The sequence below is a fragment of the Phlebotomus papatasi genome, chromosome 1 (genome assembly GCF_024763615.1).
Source record: "Phlebotomus papatasi isolate M1 chromosome 1, Ppap_2.1, whole genome shotgun sequence".
NCBI lineage: Eukaryota > Metazoa > Arthropoda > Insecta > Diptera > Psychodidae > Phlebotomus > Phlebotomus papatasi.
Window position 1 is genome coordinate 32,641,384 of NC_077222.1, and position 22,769 is coordinate 32,664,152.

At 35.7% G+C, this 22,769-nt stretch overlaps 2 protein-coding genes across 5 annotated transcripts in view; both read right to left on the reverse strand.

Moving 5' to 3' along the window:
- The window catches only part of LOC129798843 (uncharacterized), a 527,934-nt gene that overhangs the window by 456,278 nt on the left and 48,887 nt on the right, over window positions 1-22,769 (reverse strand). The window lies entirely within an intron of this gene.
- Window positions 14,206-15,418, reverse strand: LOC129798847 (uncharacterized). The gene is made up of 2 exons (XM_055842255.1): window positions 14,351-15,418; window positions 14,206-14,271 (listed from the first exon to the last, which is right to left on the reverse strand). Exons 1-2 carry the CDS (start codon window positions 15,270-15,272, stop codon window positions 14,267-14,269), a joined length of 927 nt encoding a protein of 308 aa, XP_055698230.1. The 5' UTR covers window positions 15,273-15,418; the 3' UTR covers window positions 14,206-14,266.

Here is a 22,769-nt window from a genome sequence, read left to right on the forward strand (position 1 = left end):
GTGAGATTTGCCTTGTGAATTATATTTTTCGTGTGAAAAATGGGAAATTTTTTAAGACATTCACCAGTGAGGTGATGATTCTTATTTTGGACAGGTGTTTTTCTCACGAAATTTCGTGAAGTTTTAGCTTTTGTGATGACTAGGTTGGACAAATGCCTGGAGAAATGAAGGAGCATCGTCTCTACGAAAGAGATGCAGTGAGAAATGCCTTGAAAGGCTCCCGGAAAGGGCAGGGAATGAGCGAATCCGCACGTACTTGGAGTACCGAAGTCAACTCACTTTAATGAATGATATGGAAAGTTTCTGGGCTTCTTGTGACATTCCACGTTTCCCTTACATGACCAGGAAGAGGACTTGGTAAGATTGGTTCATAAAATGAAGAACAATGGGCATTCTGTTGAGGCGGATTATCTGTCCAAATTTACAGACAAGTTGTAAAAATTAATAACCAAGTTGTCCAAAATAAGAGTCAAATTCACCTCTACATATCAATTCATTTTTAAACGTATTAAAACTAATTTTAGTAAAAATAAGATGATAAATAGCTTGCCAAGTTTCTAAACAATCCTTCTGAAAAGAGAGTAACAAGAAAAGTCAATTAGTATTGAAAATATGGCACTTCAAACTTAGGATATCGATGCTTATATGCAGACTGTCCAAAATTATAAGCACTTCCCCTACTTCCTTGAAATGCCTTAACTTTTTGACTTTCTGATAGCTTCTTATTAGTACCGCAACGCATTCTAAGGATTAAACTTGGTAAAACGGTTAAAGACGTTAAAGATATCGACTTTAGACAACACCATCTTTATCGATATTCGGTAAAGAAGTTCTCACTCATTTTACTCTTGCACTTATTTCTCGTGGTCCTATCCCAAAAACGATTCCATTGATTTAAAAAAAAAATGTTATTATTTAAATTCGATTTTGACATCTGTGTACTGTGTACACTTCTGTGTACTCAATTCCCCCAGGACATGAGTCTGATAACAACCTTATAGCAATCCCTGAAAAAAGAGGCATAGTTCCTGTATGAGATATTGTGCCGTATTAATACCAGGTATAATAGAAAAGTTTGTCATAACTCTTTGAAAAAAGATTTATAAATAGAATTAATCTATCATCGATTCATTCATATTACTTATTATTATTTTTTATTAATCACAGCTGTTTAGAAACCCTAAAATAACAATAAAATATCCCTGTACAATGTCAGTCATTCGGGAAAATTGAAAATCATTGATCATTTAATGAAAAACATTATTGGAAATTTATTACAGTTGGTAGGGAAGTCATAGGAAAATTTAACATGCCAATTACGGTGAAAGCTCATGAAGCTTTTCCCATTTTACCACAGACTCGTCCTGTCTCTCCGATATCAGAGATTGTCATTTTGTATTATTGACAGTTGGATATTTATTATTTTATGCCAATACCGTTTTCTCACTCTTTCTCCCCCGATACAGTATATTTTTTTATCCAGCCCCTCTGATTACAACGTGGATGGTATATTCAGTATATCGAAAGTTACGGAGGATGGTAACTATATATGAGAGGTGATTTATAAAGGGTGTCAATTAAATATTTGATGGTCGCTGTAAGTGTTTATTGGGTGGATCGTATAGTTTGCTGTTAGATATAGTTTAACCTAGGATATATACATATATATCTGTAGGGAAAAATGGCTCGTGTGGGTGTGGAAAAGCAGGAAAAGAATGGAAAAAGCTTCCACATTATAAAAAATGACACCATTTTTCAACACCCGTCATTCCAATTGGAGAGAGAGAGAGGAGAGAAGCAATTGTAAATTTGTGGAGGACAATAAAAAATGTGTTTTATATGAAATCAATAAATAAAATATTCAACTACCTCCTCTCACCACTTCTTTCACTACTTTTCACTGCATCACAAATGCCCAGGGCTTTTTATGATACAGTTTTTTCACCCCTCCCACATCCCCTACACCACATATATCCTATGCCAATAAATAATGTCCTTCGATGTATATTTTTGTTTGAGGAAAAACCTAATGTAAATTTTAGTGAATACGATAGATCTGTTCATATAGTACAATTTTGCAAATACGTGGTATTTTAGTATTTAAACCGGAATATTTTGGCTGCTATATGTATTAAAATATTCCCTCTTCTCCCGAGCCTTCAGCCAGAAAAACTTTATGAAGGTTTTGAGGGATGTGGTTTATGTTGTGTATTTTAAAATCATTAATCAAAATTTTTGTGTAACATTTTTAGGGTTTCGGTGGGATGGTCCATATTTAATAAACTGGGCTAAGGTATCAACGTTTAGTAAAAACTTAATTGATTTTTCCAACGCTGTATGCCCGAAATACTGTCGCCAATTTAAGAGCGCGGGGCAATTTAAAACAAGCCTAATTTCTATTTTTTTTATTTTTATTTTTACAAATCTTAAGAAACTTCATAGTCATTCAAACCTATTCTGGGGTTGAATTGTATCGCATTATACTAAATTTATTATAGTTACTACCATAAAAAAGCCAACCAAGTCCTCCAATCGGCCATCGCCGTCTTAGCATTATTCTGACCTTCTGTCGATATCGATGGGAAAGCTACATCTTGAATTATATTTTAATTTGACTGTTTTTATGTCTTAATTTGTAAGACTAAAATCCTGATTATGAAAGTTTTTCAGCAAGGTTAATTAAAACAACTCTGGAGAATATTTTCTCCTCAAGAAAAATATAATTTAAAGCGTACAACTCCCAAAAGATTGCTCTTGCAATTTACACTCTATATAGATCTAAATGCATCTCACTTTATAAAGTTACGCTTAGTTCTGCAAAGAACATTTTTAATAAAAACTTATGCAAGGTTGAATTTTGATAGAATGAGTGGCAACTCCAACCTTCGAATATAATTTTAAAAATTCATTTTTCCACCATTAAAAAAAAATGCAAAAAACATGCAAACAATCACATTTGTCTTTTCCAAACGGTGAAAAAAAAATCTGGATTGCATGGATAAAACCAAATAAATTACAATTTTTATGTTCGTGTTTTCAGACATCGATAAAATATCAAAGAATATTCAACACTTTTTTTTCTCCCCCTTTTGCTCCATATAATAATTTTCTCCTTGACAGAATGATTTGTTTACTTCAATACACAAAATATTCTTACGTGTTTATCCTTCATTTTCATGCATTGACTTTTCAAGAGCGTGTACGGTGAATAAGAGTGGCATCGTTTGAAAGAAAATTGCAGTATATGGAAAGCTTATCGAAAATGCCACTCATGCACCATCAATGATGGTTACTTTAACGCCCAATTGCACCAATAGTCTTGTTCTTTGTGGGAGGGTGGGAAGCCACACATACACAAACGTTTTGGAAAGAAATCAGAGAAATATAGATATTGGGATAGGCTGACAAAAAAAGCGGGAAAGTTTGCTATACTTTCTCTGACCCTTCTTGATCATTATCATTATCATCATCTCAGCATATCCTGCGCCTACAAATTTACTGCCAAAGTATGTTTTATCAAAATATTTTCAACAAATCGTCACTAATGGCCAATAATCTATATGTATCTGTTGTGTCTCTTGGGTTCACCCTCTTTGGAGAGCACCCTCTATTCCAGAAGCCAGAGGACCAAAAAATAAGAAAATAAAAAGCAACTGAGAGTCACACCCTCAGCCATACATGGGGATCACACATTCTGTGGCTTCTACACAATTCACAAAATTTATCTCGAAAAACATTCAACTCACGTATCACGGATGGAACTAGTGTTCTAAGAGTAGTTATATCTCAACTCATCCCCCATGACTATGGCATCATCCCTTCCGACATAAAAGAAACTTTTCTACATCTAAGCGACGTGTTCGAGCCACCGACTTCTTCATCCCTTATATACCAAAACCCACCATCTCATGTGTACTCCGTGACCCCACAACAAGGGAGAGTTTAGAATTTTTTCGTGATGTACGGAAAAGAATGGTACAGTCGAGCCCAAATGAAGTGCAATTGAATTTTCAGGAAATTCCTTCACGTTTCCGTGACTAATTTAATTCTATATTTTTCAAGGTGAATGTTGCACCTTCAAATAATTTTAGGTCACGCCTCTTATAATGCTCATTTTCTCAATAAACATTTTCTCAATGGCTATAAAGGCTGTCAAGCATGCCGAAAAACTCTATTGTGGGTGGGTCCTAAAAGGTCTTGTTGACTGATAAATAAGCCACGCCCCTAAACCTTTAAGAAGTATAAAAGAGAAACCGAGGTCTTCACAGCAAAAAAAAAATGAAAAATATCTAAGATTACAAATAAAAGTATTATAACAGCCCTAAATTCTAATTGTAATGAATAAAAAGTAACCTAAATTGAAGTTGGGACAAAAACAAGTTTCGACTTGTGGAATTTTACTTCAGTCGCTGCAATATTTACTGGAACTGATCCAGAAATCCAGTATTATGCCCAACGCACAATAATTTTTGTTCGTAAATATATTTTCAGAATTTCTAATGAGAATGAGCGAGACAACTAGATGTAGGTCTCATTCACTCTCATTGAAAAGTCAAAAAGATATTTACGAAAAAAAAGTTATTATGCGTTGGGCATTATGGAAGATACATCGAATAGACATCCAGAATAGAATGGCTACTCTGAAAAAAAATCTTGTTGAACAAATTATTTTGTTAAAATTTTGTCAAAAGGATGTTAGGGTAAGTGTGCCAAATTTCGGCCAGCTTCTAATTTCGGCCACTTTAAGTGCAATTTCGGCCAAGCAAATAAATTAATTAAAATTATGTATGTAATCTTCGAATAGTCAATGAATTCATTTTGTTTTTAAATATTTATTCAATTTAGGATGTAGTAACACAAAGATCGTTAAATTTTAGGCATAATTTGAATTTAAATTGTGTTGTAAAAACTCAGTGTGGAAAGAGTCTTACGAAAAATGTGACAGATCACTTGTGTTTCTAGCAGTCTTGTGATTTGTGGTGAAGTGCAAAAGGTTTTCCTTCGGTGTTTTTCATAGAAATTGATTAGTTTTCATTAAAGATTGTTTCTGTTTATGTTAATAGTGAATCAATCTTTAAATTTCGGGTAAAATTTCCCAGCTGGATCCTGTATTTCGCGTAAAAAAGTAGATACTCTGTGAGCGTCTCTCCGGTGAGGTAGTATTGCCTATTCCGGCAACATCTTTTGCTTTCCTAAATTTCTTATTAATTTTGTGTGTGTGTGTTTTTTTTTTTTTTAATTTCTGAGTTCTACAATGTCCAGAGAAAAAAAACATCGCTTCTATGAAAAAGACGATGTGGAAAAGGCCTTGGAAGAGTTCAGGAAGGCCAAATTGCTACGGGAATCTGCGCATAAAAATTTGAGATGCTACTCTTCAGGTCTTCAGGACAAATTACACGGAAAATCTCAGGATTTGTGGGTCATATAAACGTATTAAACTAAATATTAAACTCGTTCCGTATGACGTTTTGAAATTTTCAATCCGTTGCGTCACAAAAGGTGATCACAAACAAGGTAGCCGGAATTTCACTCAAAGTGGCCGGAATATTACCCAATGCAATGCCCACATTTTTATTCATTTTTCAATATTTTAGGAAGTGATTTAAAGAAAACAAAGATGATAAACTAGTTTTCAAGGTTCCACACAATCCTCCTGAAAAGGAAGGAACAAGAAATATCAGTATGTATTAAAAATATTGGATTTCAAACTTAGGACTTCGGTGCTTATATGCAACTATGCCGAAATTTGGAACACTTGCCCTATTTACCAATTTGACAAAACTTGTCCTCGCATTTTATATAGAAAAATACCCTTTTGACAAATTTTTAACAAAATCCAGTTGACCGCCGATTTGGCAAAACTTTTTTATTTCAGAGTAGTTAAATATAGTAGTTCTTCATACAACATATTTTGTGGGCGTGGCCAATTTTCATTTAATGGAATACTTTCGACTCCGCCCACTATGATGTTAGTGGTAACAGTTGCAATTACAGGCCTTGTTGCGACTAATTAATCCAAATTCAAGTAACTTAAACTAGTGTGTCCGTTTTGGATCTTGTCAGTCTTGAAGTGGTGTGACGGGCGTGACATAGAGTAATTTAAAAAAGATATAGACTCTAAGGAACACCAATTGACACTTTAAAAAATCGTATGGCATGATCTATTGGCATTCTATTTTGTACCATTTGGGATACAAAATTTAAACACCTATCTTTATATGAAAAGACAGTTTAATGAGGAAACGTTCTATGAGGTACATTAAATAAATTTCAATATTTTGACAGAAATGTCAATAAATATTCCATGCCGAAGAGGTATTCCTTTGATCCCATTTTTTTTAAGGTGGGGTCACCGAAAATCATAAGTCGATATCTCCTACCGTTTAACCTCTAAGCCGGTAACATAGTATAGTAATGATTTTGCATTTTATTTAATTTTTGATTACAAGTTATAAAAAGTACTGTATTATTAATCTGTGACAAATACACTATACCTAAAGGCCTCTACACATTGGGAGCAATTTCGTCAAAAATTGCATTTGTGACGAAATTTTGACGTTTCCACGTACAACACTGCAAGTAATTTCCTTCAAAAAGCGATTTTTGACGAAAATTGCTCCCAATGTGTAGAAACCCTAATGGCCTCTACACATTGAGAGCAATTTTTGTCAAAAGTTGCTTTTTTGAAGGAAATTCCCTGCAGCGTTGTAGGGGGAAACGTCAAATTTCTGTCAAAAACGCAATTTTTGACGAAAATTGCTCCCAATGTGTAGACGCCTTAAAGCTTAACTTTCGTCATCACTCAAGTGTTCCATCCTGTGCGCACTGGATGAACCAGGAAAAAAACCAGCAATTGCAAAGAAATTTTCATATTCTCCGTTCTCACGTTATTTTCTCAACATCTTCGCACCCTCTTGAACGCAATATTTTTATACACCCAAACCAACTCATTCCATTTTTGTCAACCCTCAAAACGACAAAAAGCACGTTTTCAATATTATTGCAAGAAAATCATGCTGCTATCCTCATTCCAATGTTAATAAAAGGCTTCATACGAAAATTTCTTCAATTTCTCAGTTAAGCCCCAAAATATACCCCTGGCTCAGCACATGAAGGAGTTTATGCCACCAGAGACATCTTCGTATAAGAAATTGTATAATGCACCATTCTAATAAAAGTTGCACAAATCTCTTTTGAGCTGTATTTTTCAATCTCACGTCTCTGTCTCAAAAAAAAAGGAGTCATTCCTTCAGGCACAGCATAAGCTTATGTGGTAGAACATTATGCAATAAATCTTCATCTTTTGCAATGAAAATGCACAGCAAGAGGCAAAACAATACACCTAAAGGTGGTATTTTCCATGAAAATGTATCTCTGAACTGAAGGTGGTTTATGGTAATGATCATTTTACGACTTTTCACAAAATTTATTAAAAATTATTCTTGTTAAAAAAGTTTATGTGACGACTTCTATTGACAAACACATATTGCTTGAACTCTAGTCTAAAATGAATTAAAATTTGAGGTCGATCGGACGACATGAAATTTTGTTAGGATTATAGTAGGTGAGATTGTTAAGAATCTCACCTAATATAGACATAGCTGTGGGTAATATTTCGGCCACCTTGATTCTCTCAGTTCCTTGCCCTTCCGGAATTCTCTCCGAAGTCTTTTTCACATCACTTGGTTCGTGGGAGCGACATTTTTTGCTTTTTTCGGATTGTACATACTTTAGAGTATGCAAAAACTAAAAATTCATGGAGATTTGAGCAATAAAAGAAGTGACCGAAATTGCAAGCTGGACGAAATTTTGTACAGTTACCTTAGCGTTCTCTTTTTCTTACAAAGTTAGGGATTAAATAGTCATACTTCAAACTAGTGATTCCAATGACAGTTAGCCCGTTGTAGAAAATCCGGTCAACTGTCCTATGTCCACTATCTATTCTTTACACCAATCTAACCTATTTTACACCAATCTAACCTATCCTGATTGAAACCGGTTTCGCAGTTTACCAAAATCAGTTTACTGTCAATCCTGAAAATCCGATTATTTCGAATCACTATTTCAAACTTTAAAAATATTATTTTTTAAATCGTAAAAATCAACAAAAACTCGTTCGTTCAATATTATACTACTATCACCACAATAACGTAAAATTGATTTCAATGGTTCCAACAATTGCAGAAAACTTTAGAAGAAGTTCAGTGTATGTGTTCAATAACAGATATTCTATCTTTGATATCCCGGAAAATTGTACATTCTGTATGGGATGAGACTTCCTTTGAGGGTGCATTATATATTAAGGATGAATTGAAGCCTCCGAGGAATGGAGTTAAAACCGAGTAACATCATATGCGGTGGTAAGTCTTAAACCACGGACTGTCAATATTGCAAAGTTTATGCTCGATCCTTTGAGTGTGAGAACACCATATCGTTTGAGGAATATAAACTCAAAACTGCATATTCGCATTGGGTCATGCGGGAAAATTTCTCACACACGGGAAATCTTGGCAATTTCCCCCCTTCTTCCCTCTTTTGGAAAAATACCAGGGTGAAAGAGAGAGAGAGAGAGAGAGAGAGAGAGAGGGAGGGAGTTAGAAAATGCCAAGTACACACATCAAAATATAAATCCGCTTTCTACAAAACTTTACCACTCCTTTTCACTTTACAACATAACACACAGAGAGAGAGAAAGCTTCGACTGTTGTAAGACACCATATAGAGGATTCCCAATTCTGAATGGAATCACCAGCGAAACACTCTTCATGATCCATACACAAAGTCTCCTGAATGGTGTAAGGGTAAGGTAGAAAAGAAAAAAAAAACTTGAAAAATGCCAAGGATTGAGGAAAAATCTTCATCTTACAGAGTTTCAACTCTATATACACCCCAACTCAACCTTTGTGCACCTCAACAGTCTTGAAAAGAGTAAAGTTCTGTACTTTCTACTTACTATAAGGAGCTTTTTGGCTCCATCTTATGCATATCTTTCCTTCACTTATTGACGTAATACACAGATGTAAATTGCCCTGGAAGCATATGCATGGAAAATTGCAAAATTAAATTGAGGCTTTCTTCCGGGCACAAGGTGAGTGTAAGAAAATGCCAAAAGAAAGACGAAAAAAAAATGCGCAACTGGAGCACCTGGAAGACAATAAAATCCTTCTGAATTGGATTATTATGTAAGCAAGTCCTCCTTCAATGAAATTTTTCCACGAGTAAACTTTTCAATATTTCATTTTTAATTTTTCATCCACTGCATCAACCAAATCAACGTCAACACGTGTTTTTTTCCACCCATTCTCTCTCTATATATTTTTCCTTCATACCCAAACATAATTTATTTTTCAAAGAGTCAGAAAAGAGGAAAAAATCAAAATATAAGACATGACATTGAGTGACAGTGATAAAATAGCATCTGTGCAATTATGCTCCATTTTTTTCTCCATCCATCTCCAACTAACATTTTTTTTTCCTCAGTTCATACATGCTTTATGTGAATATTAATTATATTTTCGCGACAGAGAGAAAAAAATGACTTGGGCTATGAGAAATGAATGTAAGGAAGAATAACAAGGGGTCCAGAATCAATCACATTCTCTGACATATTTAGAACAGTGGGTTTTCCAAATATTTTCCCAACTCTGAGGATACTTCCCGTGTAATATTTTATCCCGAAAAGGTAAAAACAAATTATTAATTGTTTTTGAATAATAATTTTGTCAGTCTGAGGAAGATGCCTAATTTATTTATTTTTTTTTGTAAAAGTTTTAAAAGGTTTTGACTCCTTGAAAGTCATACTAGAATAATTTATAGTAAAGAAATGATTTAGTATTTCTGACAAATGTTTGGTTAATATAACAAAACTTTAATTGAAGTTACTGAAAATTTCATGAAGTAATTGTAAGTATATGTTTCTTCCGTTTCTTCACAGCTTATCGTAAAGCTTATCATAAACGATAGCTTTTTACAAAAACCCTAATTTACTTTTAAAAACGTTTCTTTTTTACAATTGTTTTTTCAAAAGTACATAAGAAATTCTAAATGAAATTTACCGGGAATGGTAAATAGTGAAATTTATGGACGATTTCTAGGAAAAGGGACGCCAAAGCGTCGCAGGCTTTGTAAAGTGCTCGAACTAGTAACTCAGGGGGACGTGAAGCCACTTTGAGCAGTGGGGCTACATTGTTTTACGATTTTTCCTCCGGAAACTTCTTTAATTCTAATGTTTAAGAACAAGTTCTCACCAATCAGACATGATAGATTGGATCGGTAAAGACCATACTTAAGTTCTATATAAATAAAAGCTTACGAACAGGAGGGTATCGTAGTTACCCGCAGAGAACAAATTCTCCCGTACTAACGGTACCACAAAAGTATTTTCGCATCATTTACCGTTTACCGGTTCTCAATCGATTTGAACCGATTCATAAATCACATAAAAGATCCAAAATAGTTTTAAGAGTAATGAAATAAATTTCCTGTGTAAGGTCCTAATTCATATCTGTTATTTATTTATTTATTTATTTTTACCAGTTGATAGGAAAAAAAATTTTATTGATCAACGATTTGGTATTTTTGAATACATAGATGAATGTATTTCGGATCTTTGAGCATTTGATTTTGGTCAAAATAGGCCTCAAGGCCTAAGACCTTGGTAAGGGGGGTAGGTCAGGTAGGAAACAAAAAAAAGAAATTAATTTCCGGACAAAGCTGACTTATCAGTTCATAACTGGATCATAACCGGCTCACAACCAATTTGAACCGATAAATCACTCAAGGCATTGTCCAAAATACCTTCTAAGAGTAATATAATTGAACTTCAGATAAAATTAGTTATCGGTTTTGAACCGGTTCATGACCTATTCATAACCAAGTAGAATCGGTTTAGGTGGTCAGTGATATGCGACATTAAAAATACACAATTGGATTATCACAAAAGGTTTTATTTAGTTTGACGATGATGTCGCATATTGGTTCACTGGGAGGCGAAAGAGGACTAACTGCACTCTTTGCGCCTTTTTATACATTGGTTTGCTATAAAAGTTTAGGGAGCAATATTTCATAAATTTCATAGTTATATTTCATATATAACACCACTCCCTTTTTCAAAAGCTTTTTCCTTCATTTTCTTAAAAACTAACAATGGTTGGTCTCCCATGCTTCGAAAATCAAACAATAATTCAATGATACATCAATCTTCTAGGTGGACGGCGGATCCTATCTGATTTTCGAGCGAAACCATGAAAAGGTGAATCTGAGTCGCTCTCTTGTGATTCTGCTGTACTAAACTTCGAATTTGAGGATGAGGAATCATCTACTTCAATTATTTCCTCCCCCTCTTCAAAAATGAAAGAATATTTCTGGGGAATTTTTCCCTTGTGAATTTTAATCTGATCTTCGTGGGCCTGGATGATTCTATTTTCAACTGCAATCATATATCTTACTTTACTTAAAACTTTTAATATTTTTCCAGGAACCCACTTTGCAAAATCTTTACTTGTAATTCTGTATAAAATATTATCGTTAACTTTAAATTTTTGTTTAATATCTTGAAAAGTTACTTTTTTCTCCTGTCTAATACTACCCTTTACTTTACTCGTATTCTGAAAAAGTGGATTAATAATGTTAGTCTTATTTCTTGGAGCAAAATTAAAAACTAATTCCGCCGGGGAAATCTGTGTAGCGGTAGTTGGTGTCTGATTATATCGCGACATGATATCTCTCAGAATTTGCGACAACTTATGCGGAGGAGCACTGCCCGTTCTAACCATCTCTTTTCTTAAAGAATTTTTCATAGTTTGTACGGCACGTTCGCACAAACCGTTGCTCTGAGGGTGATACGGTGGGCTTTTTCGCACAAGAATGTCCTTACCATGACAGAAGTTATTGAAGTGTTCTGAAGCGAACGGTGGGCCGTTATCGGAGACGATTTCGCGAGGAATTCCCATTCGAGCAAAACAATCATTTAACTTATCCTCGACACTCTCAGCTGACGTATTGTTCATGAGATATAAATCTATCCATTTGCTGTAGCTATCGATAATAATCAAGACTGATTTTCCTCCGAAGTGAAAAAAATCCAGGTGGATCCTTTCAAATGGAACTTGAGCCTTTTTCCAGGGAACCAAATTTGATGATTTAGCCCTCCCAGTTATTGCACATTCCTCACATTGACCCACAAATTTTTCAATGTCTCCCTCCAACCCTCTCCACCAAAGCAATTGTCTTGCTACCATTTTCATGCGAGTGATTCCTATATGAGTTTCATGTAGGATATAAAGCATCTTTCTACGCAACTTCCGGGGGATCAAAATCCTATACCCATAGTAAACGCAGTCATCTTCAACAGATAGGGATAACCTGAATTTCCAGTAAAATTTTTGCACGTCCGAGAGATTCTTAGGATTTTCTGGCCATCCGTTTAGGATTATTTCTTTTAATTTAGAGATCTCACGATCTGACTTGGACGCTGCCTTAATTATTTCGTAATTTAGGGGACTTTCTCGCGTTTGGAATATTCCCACACGAATTTCTTCTTGTTCATTGTCTTCTTCAAGCGGTAATCTTGAGAGACCATCGCAATTACCCTGCGACTTACCCTTTCTGTATTTCAACTCGCAATCAAGGGATGAGATTATCTCCTGCCAGCGCAGCATACGTGGAGATAAAAGGATGGAGGTTGATTTTTTAACATCAAAAATCGAGATTAAAGGACGGTGATCTGTGTATATCACAAATTTGTGCCCATAAAGAAATTTATAGAATTTTTGGATAGCAAAAATTATCGCTGCCGCCTCCTTGTCAAGCTGGGAATAATTTTTTTCCGCAGGTGAGAGAGTACGAGATGCATAATAAACAGGACGTTCCTCACCATCTTCACAGATGTGCGATAAAACCGCACCCAGCCCGTCAGGTGACGCATCAGCCGCTACCACTATAGGTAACGAGGGATTGAAATGAGTCAAAATTTGCTCATCACAAAGCAACTTCTTGCACCGTAAGAAACATTGCGAATGTTCTTCGGTCCATTTGAGTTTCTGACCCTCGCGGTTTTCGGTCTTTAAGAGATTGTATAGTGGCTTGAGCCTGTTAGCCAAATCTGGAATGAATTTGCCATAATAATTGACAAGACCCAATAGCGCTTGCAATTGTTTCAGTGTTTTGGGTTGAGGTGCATTTTCAAGTGCCCTCAATTTTTCTGGATTGGGTTGGATTCCCGATTTCGAGATCACATGTCCCAAAAATTTGATAGAAGTTTCGAAAAACTTGCATTTATTCAAATTAATTTTAACATTATGCTCTTCAAGCTTTCCCAAGACGTCCCATAAGATGGCTTTTACCCCCTCCCGAGTTTGCCCATAAACCAGAATATCATCCAGGTAGCAAACAACTCCTTGGACATTTCCTAACAATTGGTCCATGAAACTTTGAAAAATACTCGGAGCGGAAGCAACTCCAAAAGGTAGACGCTTGAATCTGAAGAGACCCTTTAGGGTGTTAATGGTGAGAAATTCCCTTGAATTTTCTTCAACCATAATCTGTTGATATGCCCCTTTTAAGTCGATTGAACAGAAAATTTTCCCTGTCCCTAACTTGGCCAGAAGATCATCTATCTGAGGTAAAGGGTAATGTTCCTTCTCCAGGAATTTATTGATGGTGACTTTGAAATCCACACATATCCTGATTGTATCCCCTTTTGGAACCACCACAATCGGACTTGCCCATTGACTGTGTTGCACGGATTCAATTACACCCCCCTCCCTCAATCTTTCCAATTCATCACTCACTTTATCGCGAATATGAAAAGGGATCACGCGTGATTTGAAAAAAATTGGTTTAGCATCTTCTTTGAGATGAATTTTTGCTGTAAAATTCGCGATTGGATTTTTATCCTCATTATCAGTTACGCGGGGAAAGGTTGATTTAATTTCTTCTATGAAATTCTCATCAATTTTGGCCACACCATTCGGATCAAAAGTACCGATTATACCCTCTTGCCATTTGGGGAACAATCTGTACAGCCATTCCCTACCGAGCAATGGTAAAGATCTTCTCTTAGCAGCGATCACGTACAAAAAAAGATGTTTAGATCGAACACTCACCAAGAATCTTCCTTTAAGATCAACCGGATCTCCATTGGCAAGCATAAGATTCAAATCAGTGGGCTCCAGTTGCGCATCAGGAAAAATTTCTCCGAAAACATCATCACCAATCACCGATACCACAGCCCCAGTGTCCACTTCGAAAGTTACCTCTTTGTCGTTTACTCTAATAGAAAGAAGCATGGGGTTAGTATAAATGTTAGTTGATGACGTCGAATATAGAGATAAAAGATTGTAAATCTCACTCGTTCCTGCACTGCTCCAGCATACAGATGCCCAATGTCCTCTCTTCCCGCACACACGACAAGTAGAATTGGCTGCTTTGCATTCTCCTTTTTTATGACTTAATCCGCACCGGTTACATTGTTGTCCACTCTGGTCCGTTAAGCCTTTGGATTTGTCTCGTTGCTTCTTTCCGTCCATGTGGCGTGATTTTCCATGTGGCTGCCTCGTGGTCGATGATTTTTTCCGTGACCCATCAGCATGCTCAACAGCGTGTGTTGGTATTGCAGATCCTCCCATAGACTGAATATTCCGTCTTGCACGAAATTCCGCAATACAGATGTCTTTCGCTCTCTCCCAAGTCAGTTCAGTCTGAAGAATTAGCTTTGACTGAATCTGTTGGTCATTTATTCCACTGACCAATCTGTCTCTTAGAGCTTCCTCTAAGAATGATCCGAAATGGCAATCCTGTGAGAGACTTTTGAGTTCTACGATGTAATCTTCTATGCTCTCACCGTCGTGACGAAAACGCATGTTGAATGTGCATCTATCCGAAATCACGTTGTTTGTCTCTTTGAAGTGCTTCTCGAGAATTGTCATCACCTCATCGTAACTTTTGTCTTCGGGTTTCTCTGGAGACAATAATGAGACCAATTTTGAGTAGCAGGTGGGCCCCATCAAGGTGATAGCAATGGATAATTTGCGACTATCCTCGATTCCGCTTCCAGATATCAGATGATTCATGCGATTCCGGTAGTGTGTAAAATTTTCACCGGGCATGTAAGCCTCAATTGAGCCAATGAGTGTAGACATTTTTGGCTTAAACTGCACACTCACATCCACTTCACTACTTTCACGATCGAATTGTTCTTGGTCAGATTCACTACTGTTTGATTCGTGATCAGATTCACTACGTTTTAGCTCGTCGCCAGTGATATGCGACATTAAAAATACACAATTGGATTATCACAAAAGGTTTTATTTAGTTTGACGATGATGTCGCATATTGGTTCACTGGGAGGCGAAAGAGGACTAACTGCACTCTTTGCGCCTTTTTATACATTGGTTTGCTATAAAAGTTTAGGGAGCAATATTTCATAAATTTCATAGTTATATTTCATATATAACAGTCAGGAATTCCAAGTCCTTTTCAACGTGCCTGAAAATGCTACTAGATACTAGTGATACTAGACTATTCTAGAGCCTTTTTAACCTTTGAACTTGAAAAATCGTTATTAGGAATGATTCAACGGTATTTTCGTATATGGACAAAATATTCGCCTAAATAACCTTTAAAACATATCCAACAATTAAAAAAACCGCACGATGCGTTTTGGAGCAATCACAAAAACATAGTTTTGGATGAAAAGGGGAAGCGAATATGAAACAAGAATACTATGCCCCTACCCCCCTGGTAAGCGGCATTCAAAGTTGAAGCCACTTTCTCACATTCACATACAGATTCGTATGGAAATTTTTCTGCACTCGTGACCGTTACACGATATATGTTACAATTGAGGTGTGCCTTGCACACAGGACTCTGCGCCTTGTAAAGATGAATAAATATTCTGTATTTCCATCTTAAAAGTTTTTCGTAACTCGAAGTGCAAGCTGAGTTTGGAGGCAATTTATGACTTGGCTTCAAACAGTTCCATATAAAAAAGACATTTAGCCAGGGGTTACTATGACCATATCATTGCTTTGCATTTACTCTCTACAAAAGGTTTGTTTATGGGTCGGCTTAAATCTTTATAGGTTCCGCTGCATCCAGGCCACTTATTTGGGCCCATTATGCACTCCCCATTATTCCATTCTATCTTAACCCCCAAGGCGATCCTCCAGCTCCATATCTCGGCTTCTGTATGCCTGAGGTACATACACAGTGCCTTTTCTATATTGCGGCAGACCAGCCTTGGTTGAGTCAGTTGCAGTGAATGTGTAATTGTATCGACAGATCTCTTTATGCCGAACTTGTTTCTGTACCAGCCCCTCTCGTTTAGGCGGTTCATTGTCAATGTATTATGCATTACTTTTTCATCCATTCACTGGACTAATTTGATACGGCTACTAAAAAATCTTCAGCTGCCGAGTTTCGAACCCGAGACCTCACAGTCATAGAGACACTACTCTACCAACTGATCCACTCAGGCTCTACTCTCTACAAAGTGAAGATAGACCCCTGTTGACACATCGAAATTCGCATAAGAAGTCTTTCAGCCATCACGTGGACGCAACGAGTAGTATAAACAACGACTCCTTCATATTATCATAGACGAAAGGTAGAAAATTTTACTCATACATACAAGTCGCCGATAGGTATCTCGAAGCCCAACGGCTTTTGCCGATTGCCCGCTCGACGCGTCGATGATATAAGAGAGACGAGAGAAATGATGAGAAAGGAGAAGAACGATGTTTTTTCGTTCTGTTTAAAAAGATTTATGTTTATGTGTTTATGTGGGGCAGCTTTGAAATTGTGATTTTTTTCCTATGTTGGAAAGGAACTGAGCCTTCATGCTGCAATGACCGCCTAGAACCGTACTTCTTCTATATGAAATATTGTATTTTTTGAGTTGGAGGATATATTAGAAAAATATTACTAATGTAATTTCTCTATTCTTTTTTCCTGTTCTATCATATTTCCATATTTCAGATGAATATCAATCTTTGCATAATCTTTTGGAATCACTGATCTACTAGAGATCAAATTAATTCATAAATCATAAAAGTATTTGAAAAGCAGAATATCGGTACTTGACCGATTCATTACCGAAATGTTCACCAGGACCAGCTCTAAAACATATCCAAAAATCATTGAAAAAGCTTGGGCCAATTTTGAGAAAAATTGGAAATACCTCGATTTTGACCTATTTTTGGGGGATAGGGAACGTATGAAATGGGAGGGGGGAAATTAAAGAGGTTGGGTACAAGATAATGTCATTTGAGGAAGGGTCACCGAAGACCGGAAGTCGATATCTCTTGCCGTTTAAGCTCCAGAACAGTGAGAAGTTGAAAAAAAGTCGATTACATAAGTGCTCTCCCTTTGAGTTCGAGCAGTAAAAAAGAGAGGGGATAGTAACGTGATCTAGTGCCGCACCAATAAAAAACGCTTTATAAAGTGACTACCGAATACATTCAAACCTCTACCTATCGTCTATGGTAATATGAAGGAGTCGTTGGTATAAATGTCTTTCCTATAGATTTCGAAACCGACCTTGGAATTTTTTAAACTCCTGTTGTGAATGAAGAAAATCATTTAACGTGGAATATAAAGCTTCATTATGTATTTTTCCCAAAAAAAACAAAAGAAATACTGACATAAAGTTGACATTTTTAAGACACCTCGAAATTCGAACAAAAAATACTTCAGCCACCACGCGGAAGAAACGAGAAGTAAAACTGTCTTTTCTTTGGCTTGCGAAACCAATCTCCGAATGCCTTTTTTCTTATTGAAACTTTCACTGGAAACCCTCGTATTGCTCGTATTACTACACCATCCGAAATACAAATCGAATAATTTTTGGCATTGATTCCACAAGTTGAACCAACCATTCGTGATAATTTACTTTTTGATAATTTACTAATGCTTTTCCTTTCTCGATATGGAGAGAAAACCATATACTTAGAAATTTTTTTAAAAATAATTCTCAGACTTATCTTAAATTCAGAAACAAGATCCATAAAGTTTCCTGTTTGAGTTTCCATTAGGCATGAAAGATTTCTATCTCAGCTGAGAGGAGAAAAAAAGAGAGAAGACCATTCTGTACAGTACGGGAAATTGCAACCAAATGACAAAATCCACTTTACAACGATTGCTCTTACACTCTTTTCCTGCGTTTCACATCCTTTTCAACCATCTCCCCATGGATTCCAGTCTGTGAGCTTTTTTTTTGTGCTGGCTTCCAGAGCTTTCAACACTCAACCGAGGACATTTATAACCTTCCCCAAACTCCCATTGAGGCCAACCCCCAGAGTCCGCCACCCGGTTCGATCTCATTGTGCATTTTATTAGCTCTTGTATTTGCCAACAACCCTTATTGAATTTCTGTCGGACTCAATTTAATTTTCAATACACAACAAGCGCAACGACGACGCCAAGCGACGACGTCGACATGATGGCACAAAAAAACGCATCTCCAATGATTAATTCTGCCGCTGTTCATCGCATGTAATCCTCATGTAGTCTCACACCCCAAACGTCCATCCAACCATATATATGCATATTTTGCCACCCACTGCACGGGCTTCTGGTTATTGACCCATTATTGAGGGTGGAATGGGTGGATATACTGAGGTGAAGTTGCTGCCTAATTACACAGATATTTGTACACACATCATGAAACTATTACAGAACTTCCAGATATATACCTCACCCCACCCTCCTAATCTAAACATTACCAAATTTGATTGCAAGTGTAACTAATATTAATATCATTGGATCTTGCCACGCCATGTCTCTAATTTACTGTTTCCAATTCTAACATTGATACTCCAAGTCTAATTCACTCCCCCAACCTTGCATATTCGCTTCCTAAGGATGGTTGAAGCTATATAAGTAAAACCGATTATTCCAAGCAGAACTAGAGTATATTTTGAAAATTAAACTTTAGTCCCTCAAGCTTTAACATAATACACCATTGAAATACATATAATTAGTTATATACACGAATGCAAATTAGTCTAAAATCCTAAATTATCTATTTATCAACAATTATCTGTTTATAATACGGAATTATTTTCATTAGTCAGTATCGTACATAGCATAATTTTAATAATTATCTTATATATTGTTTTCCTAATTTTCTTAAGAAAACGATAAGAAATTTGCAAAAAAATATTATTAAATTTTTGAAAAAAGTAATATCGAAAACTAACTTCATGTTATTATTTAAATTTAAAATTTATGTTTTTTGAATGGGGTTTCAAAAAAACCTTCTTTTCTAAAGATCTACCATGAAATGTTTTTCAAGAAAGAGTTCGTAAATAAATTAAATAATGTGAAAAAAGAAATAGAAAGCACGGTATAATATGAATCCCGGTCAGAATCCCGAAAATCAAAGTTTCGAACTCCAAAATCCTGAAAAGGTCAAAATCTCAAACGCCAAAATCCAGCATTCTCATTATTGCACCCATCGCTTAACTTTCGGGAGTTTGGTTTGTTGTGGAATTTTGGTTCTTCGGGATTTTGACTTTTTGGGACATAGACTTATTCGGGATTTTGACAAATTCAAAATGTGGGTCAACGGGATGATCCATTCGGACTTTTAACTCATTCGAGATTTTGATCTATTCGCAATTTTGGTCCGTTCGTAATTTCGACCAATTCAGGATTTCGACTAATTCGGGAGGTTTCGATCCGCTCAGAATTTCGAGCTTTTCAGAGTTTTAATCCATTCGGAATTTGGGCCTTCGGGATTTCGACCCATTCGGGACTTTGTCTCCTCGGGAGTTTGGCTTTTTGGAATTTCGATTCTTCGGGATTTTGTCTTTTAGGGACTTAGACTCATTCGGGATTTCGACAAATTCGAAATGTGGGTCATCGGGATGATCCATTTGGACTTTCAACTAATTCACGATTTTGATCTATTCGGAATTTTGGTCCATTCGGAATTTCGACCAATTCAGGATTTCGACTAATTCGGGAGGTTTTGATCCGCTCGGGACTCCGAGCTTCTCGGAGTTTTGACCCATTTGGAAATTATGCCCTCGGGATTTCGACCCATTCGGGACTTTGTCTCCTCGGGATTTTGGCTTTTCGGGGATTTTGGCCCTTGGTAGTATTTTGGCTAATACTGGTAACAAGACTACTTTTCGCGTTTATTCAACTTCATTCTTCTATAAAAACTTTTTATACTAAGAACTCAATGATACTAACTTTAAGTAGAATTCCATTGGTGATAAAATTCAGAAATCTTCAATTTACAACTTCTTAAAAAAAGACATTACTCAAAAACACATGAAAACTGCCAAGTACTATAAAAAATGTCAGAAGAACGATTTCCCCTTTATATTTTCAATTGAAGTTCTGTTCAATTTACACATATAACACTTTTGAGCTAGTAGTCTTGAGGAAAAAATTTAACAGATACATGTTTTCAAGGAATTCAATGTTTGTATGATAGTGGCCACCGCCGTCTTATCGTTGATAACGAACCTCCAAAGTATTTTTTTATGGCACCATAAAATCATACGAGCTAATTCGTGATATTTATTGAATTTCAATAATGGATTATTGCAAACTAGGAGAAACTGAGGCACCTTTTAATATGGGGCACGTGGGGCACCTTTGAAATTGGGATTTTTCACCTATGTTTAAGTGGAACTGAGCCATATCATAATGTAATTTAGCTTCTAAATCTGTTTTTGCAGCTTATTATAATCATGATAAGGCTCAATTTTAGTTAAAAATAGATTTAAAAAAAAATCCCAATTTCAAAGGTGCCCCACTTTCCCCTATCTCTTCAGAACTCATCAAATTTATCTAAGGAGTAACTTCTCATACATTTTGAACTCCTTGACTTTTCTCTCACTTGGAGACTTCTCACAAGGTTTCTCACACTCAGCTAAATCACCCATTCGAAAGCTTTCATGACTATTTTGATATAATACCTCTCACGCTATGTGGTGATTCTTTCCCAAAAAATAAAATAGTTATAAAATAAACCAGATACGATAATTATATACTAAATTCCTCCTGATAAATTTGAAAATTTCACTGATAAATCGGATAAATCGCTATCCAAAAAATTATTTTTCAGAAATTTAGAATTTATTATTAAAGAATCTTTATCGAAAGCTATAAAACTTGGTCTAATTTCATTAATGAATCTGCTAAGTATAGACGTAGCAGTTATAACAAAATCCTAATGGTAGGTACAAGAATAAACTTGTGCGAAACAATGAGATGAATTAAGTGGAGGAACCCAAAATTTCATATCAATAAGTCTCGTATAAAGTGTTTTAATTCAATTTTAGAACTTTGAGTGGAAATATAACTAATAAGCTTCTGTGGTTAATTCTCAAGACGTCGGTCTATCACCCCCAAGATTTTACCAAATGTGCTCTATATTATTTGTGAGGTGTATACATAGTCACTGAGAATAATTTCAAAACCAATAATTAATATTTCTCATCACGTTTAATAAACACAACCACTCACATACATATCAATTGCTTGTGTCAACGTGTCAGGAATATCACCATCATCATCTCATCGTGATGACTATATGAGACTTCTCTCTCGAATATCTCAAATGGTGTTATTCAATATTAATATTATTTTGTCTCTATATTGGACTATAATTTATTGCTCATATCTTTGCTGTTAGACGACAAATCTTATGCCTTCCATTTTGATATCACCACACACATTCGTGACATAATCAGAAGACAACACTTCGATGTTGTGTATAAATTAATTAATTAGTATTGAAGGTATTTTATAGATAATTTCACCTGTATATTCCAGTAACTTTGTGTGTGAGATTATTTCTTCCTGGACATTAACAAGTGTTACCATTCGAGAACTCATTATATAGGAAACATCCTAAATTTAACCAACTTGGCATTATATTTTAGTTCTCAGGAAATTTCTCAAATTAGAATTTCTCATCCGGATTTATCACACATTAATATAATTACTTACTTGTGAAAATGAACAATCATTACTTAACAACGCCTTCCAAAATATTCAAAGCTATCACTACCGCACAATCTCTTAACGATTATAACCATCCAATAAATAATTCTCTGCATTATCAAAATAAAAAAGACAGTGAGCGACCAAAAAAAAAGGAATAACGACCATGAAGAGAAAATGGGTTCAACTTTGAGAATTAAATCTTCTAACTCTCAACTCGAGCTTTTGCCTCATCATCCCCCATGCGAATTGTATTCTTCTGCATGGAAAAAGACATAAAAAGAGGAAACTTCGTGCCGGAAACGGTAAAAGTTAAATTAAACATTATACACTTTTACTGTAGCATCGATTCGACTTTTTATTTCACTTTGAGAACCAAGCACAGAAAAAAAAATCGGGAACACGAAGAACCATCCAAAAACAGCGGATGAGAAGCACCAAGAAGGGGAAATAATGAAATAACAATAAAATACTCCTTTTAACTCCTTTGGGTCTGTGTTTTGTGCAGAAACTGCAGACAAAAGTGCATAATACTAGTTGCTAGATTTTTTTTTCAACTAAAAAGTATCAGAGTCAAATAAAATGAGTTTAAAATTTTGCCTCAATATACTTTTTTTTGTATTATAATCTTGAAAATTTAGCTTAATTCAGCTTTGACTAGTGATAATTTTAGGCCACGCCCCTTCAAGAACTACCATCTAATATTGATCCGATTATTGAATAATTAATACATACTTCATATGTTAGTACTTTAACATACAGAAAACAAACTACTTTCGCCACTTCTTGAAGGAATAGCCATTATC

What these genes read in the sequence shown, in the direction of transcription:
- LOC129798847 (XM_055842255.1), bottom strand. Translation starts at nt 15,272, where the DNA reads ATGTCGCATATCACTGGCGACGAGCTAAAACGTAGTGAATCTGATCAC.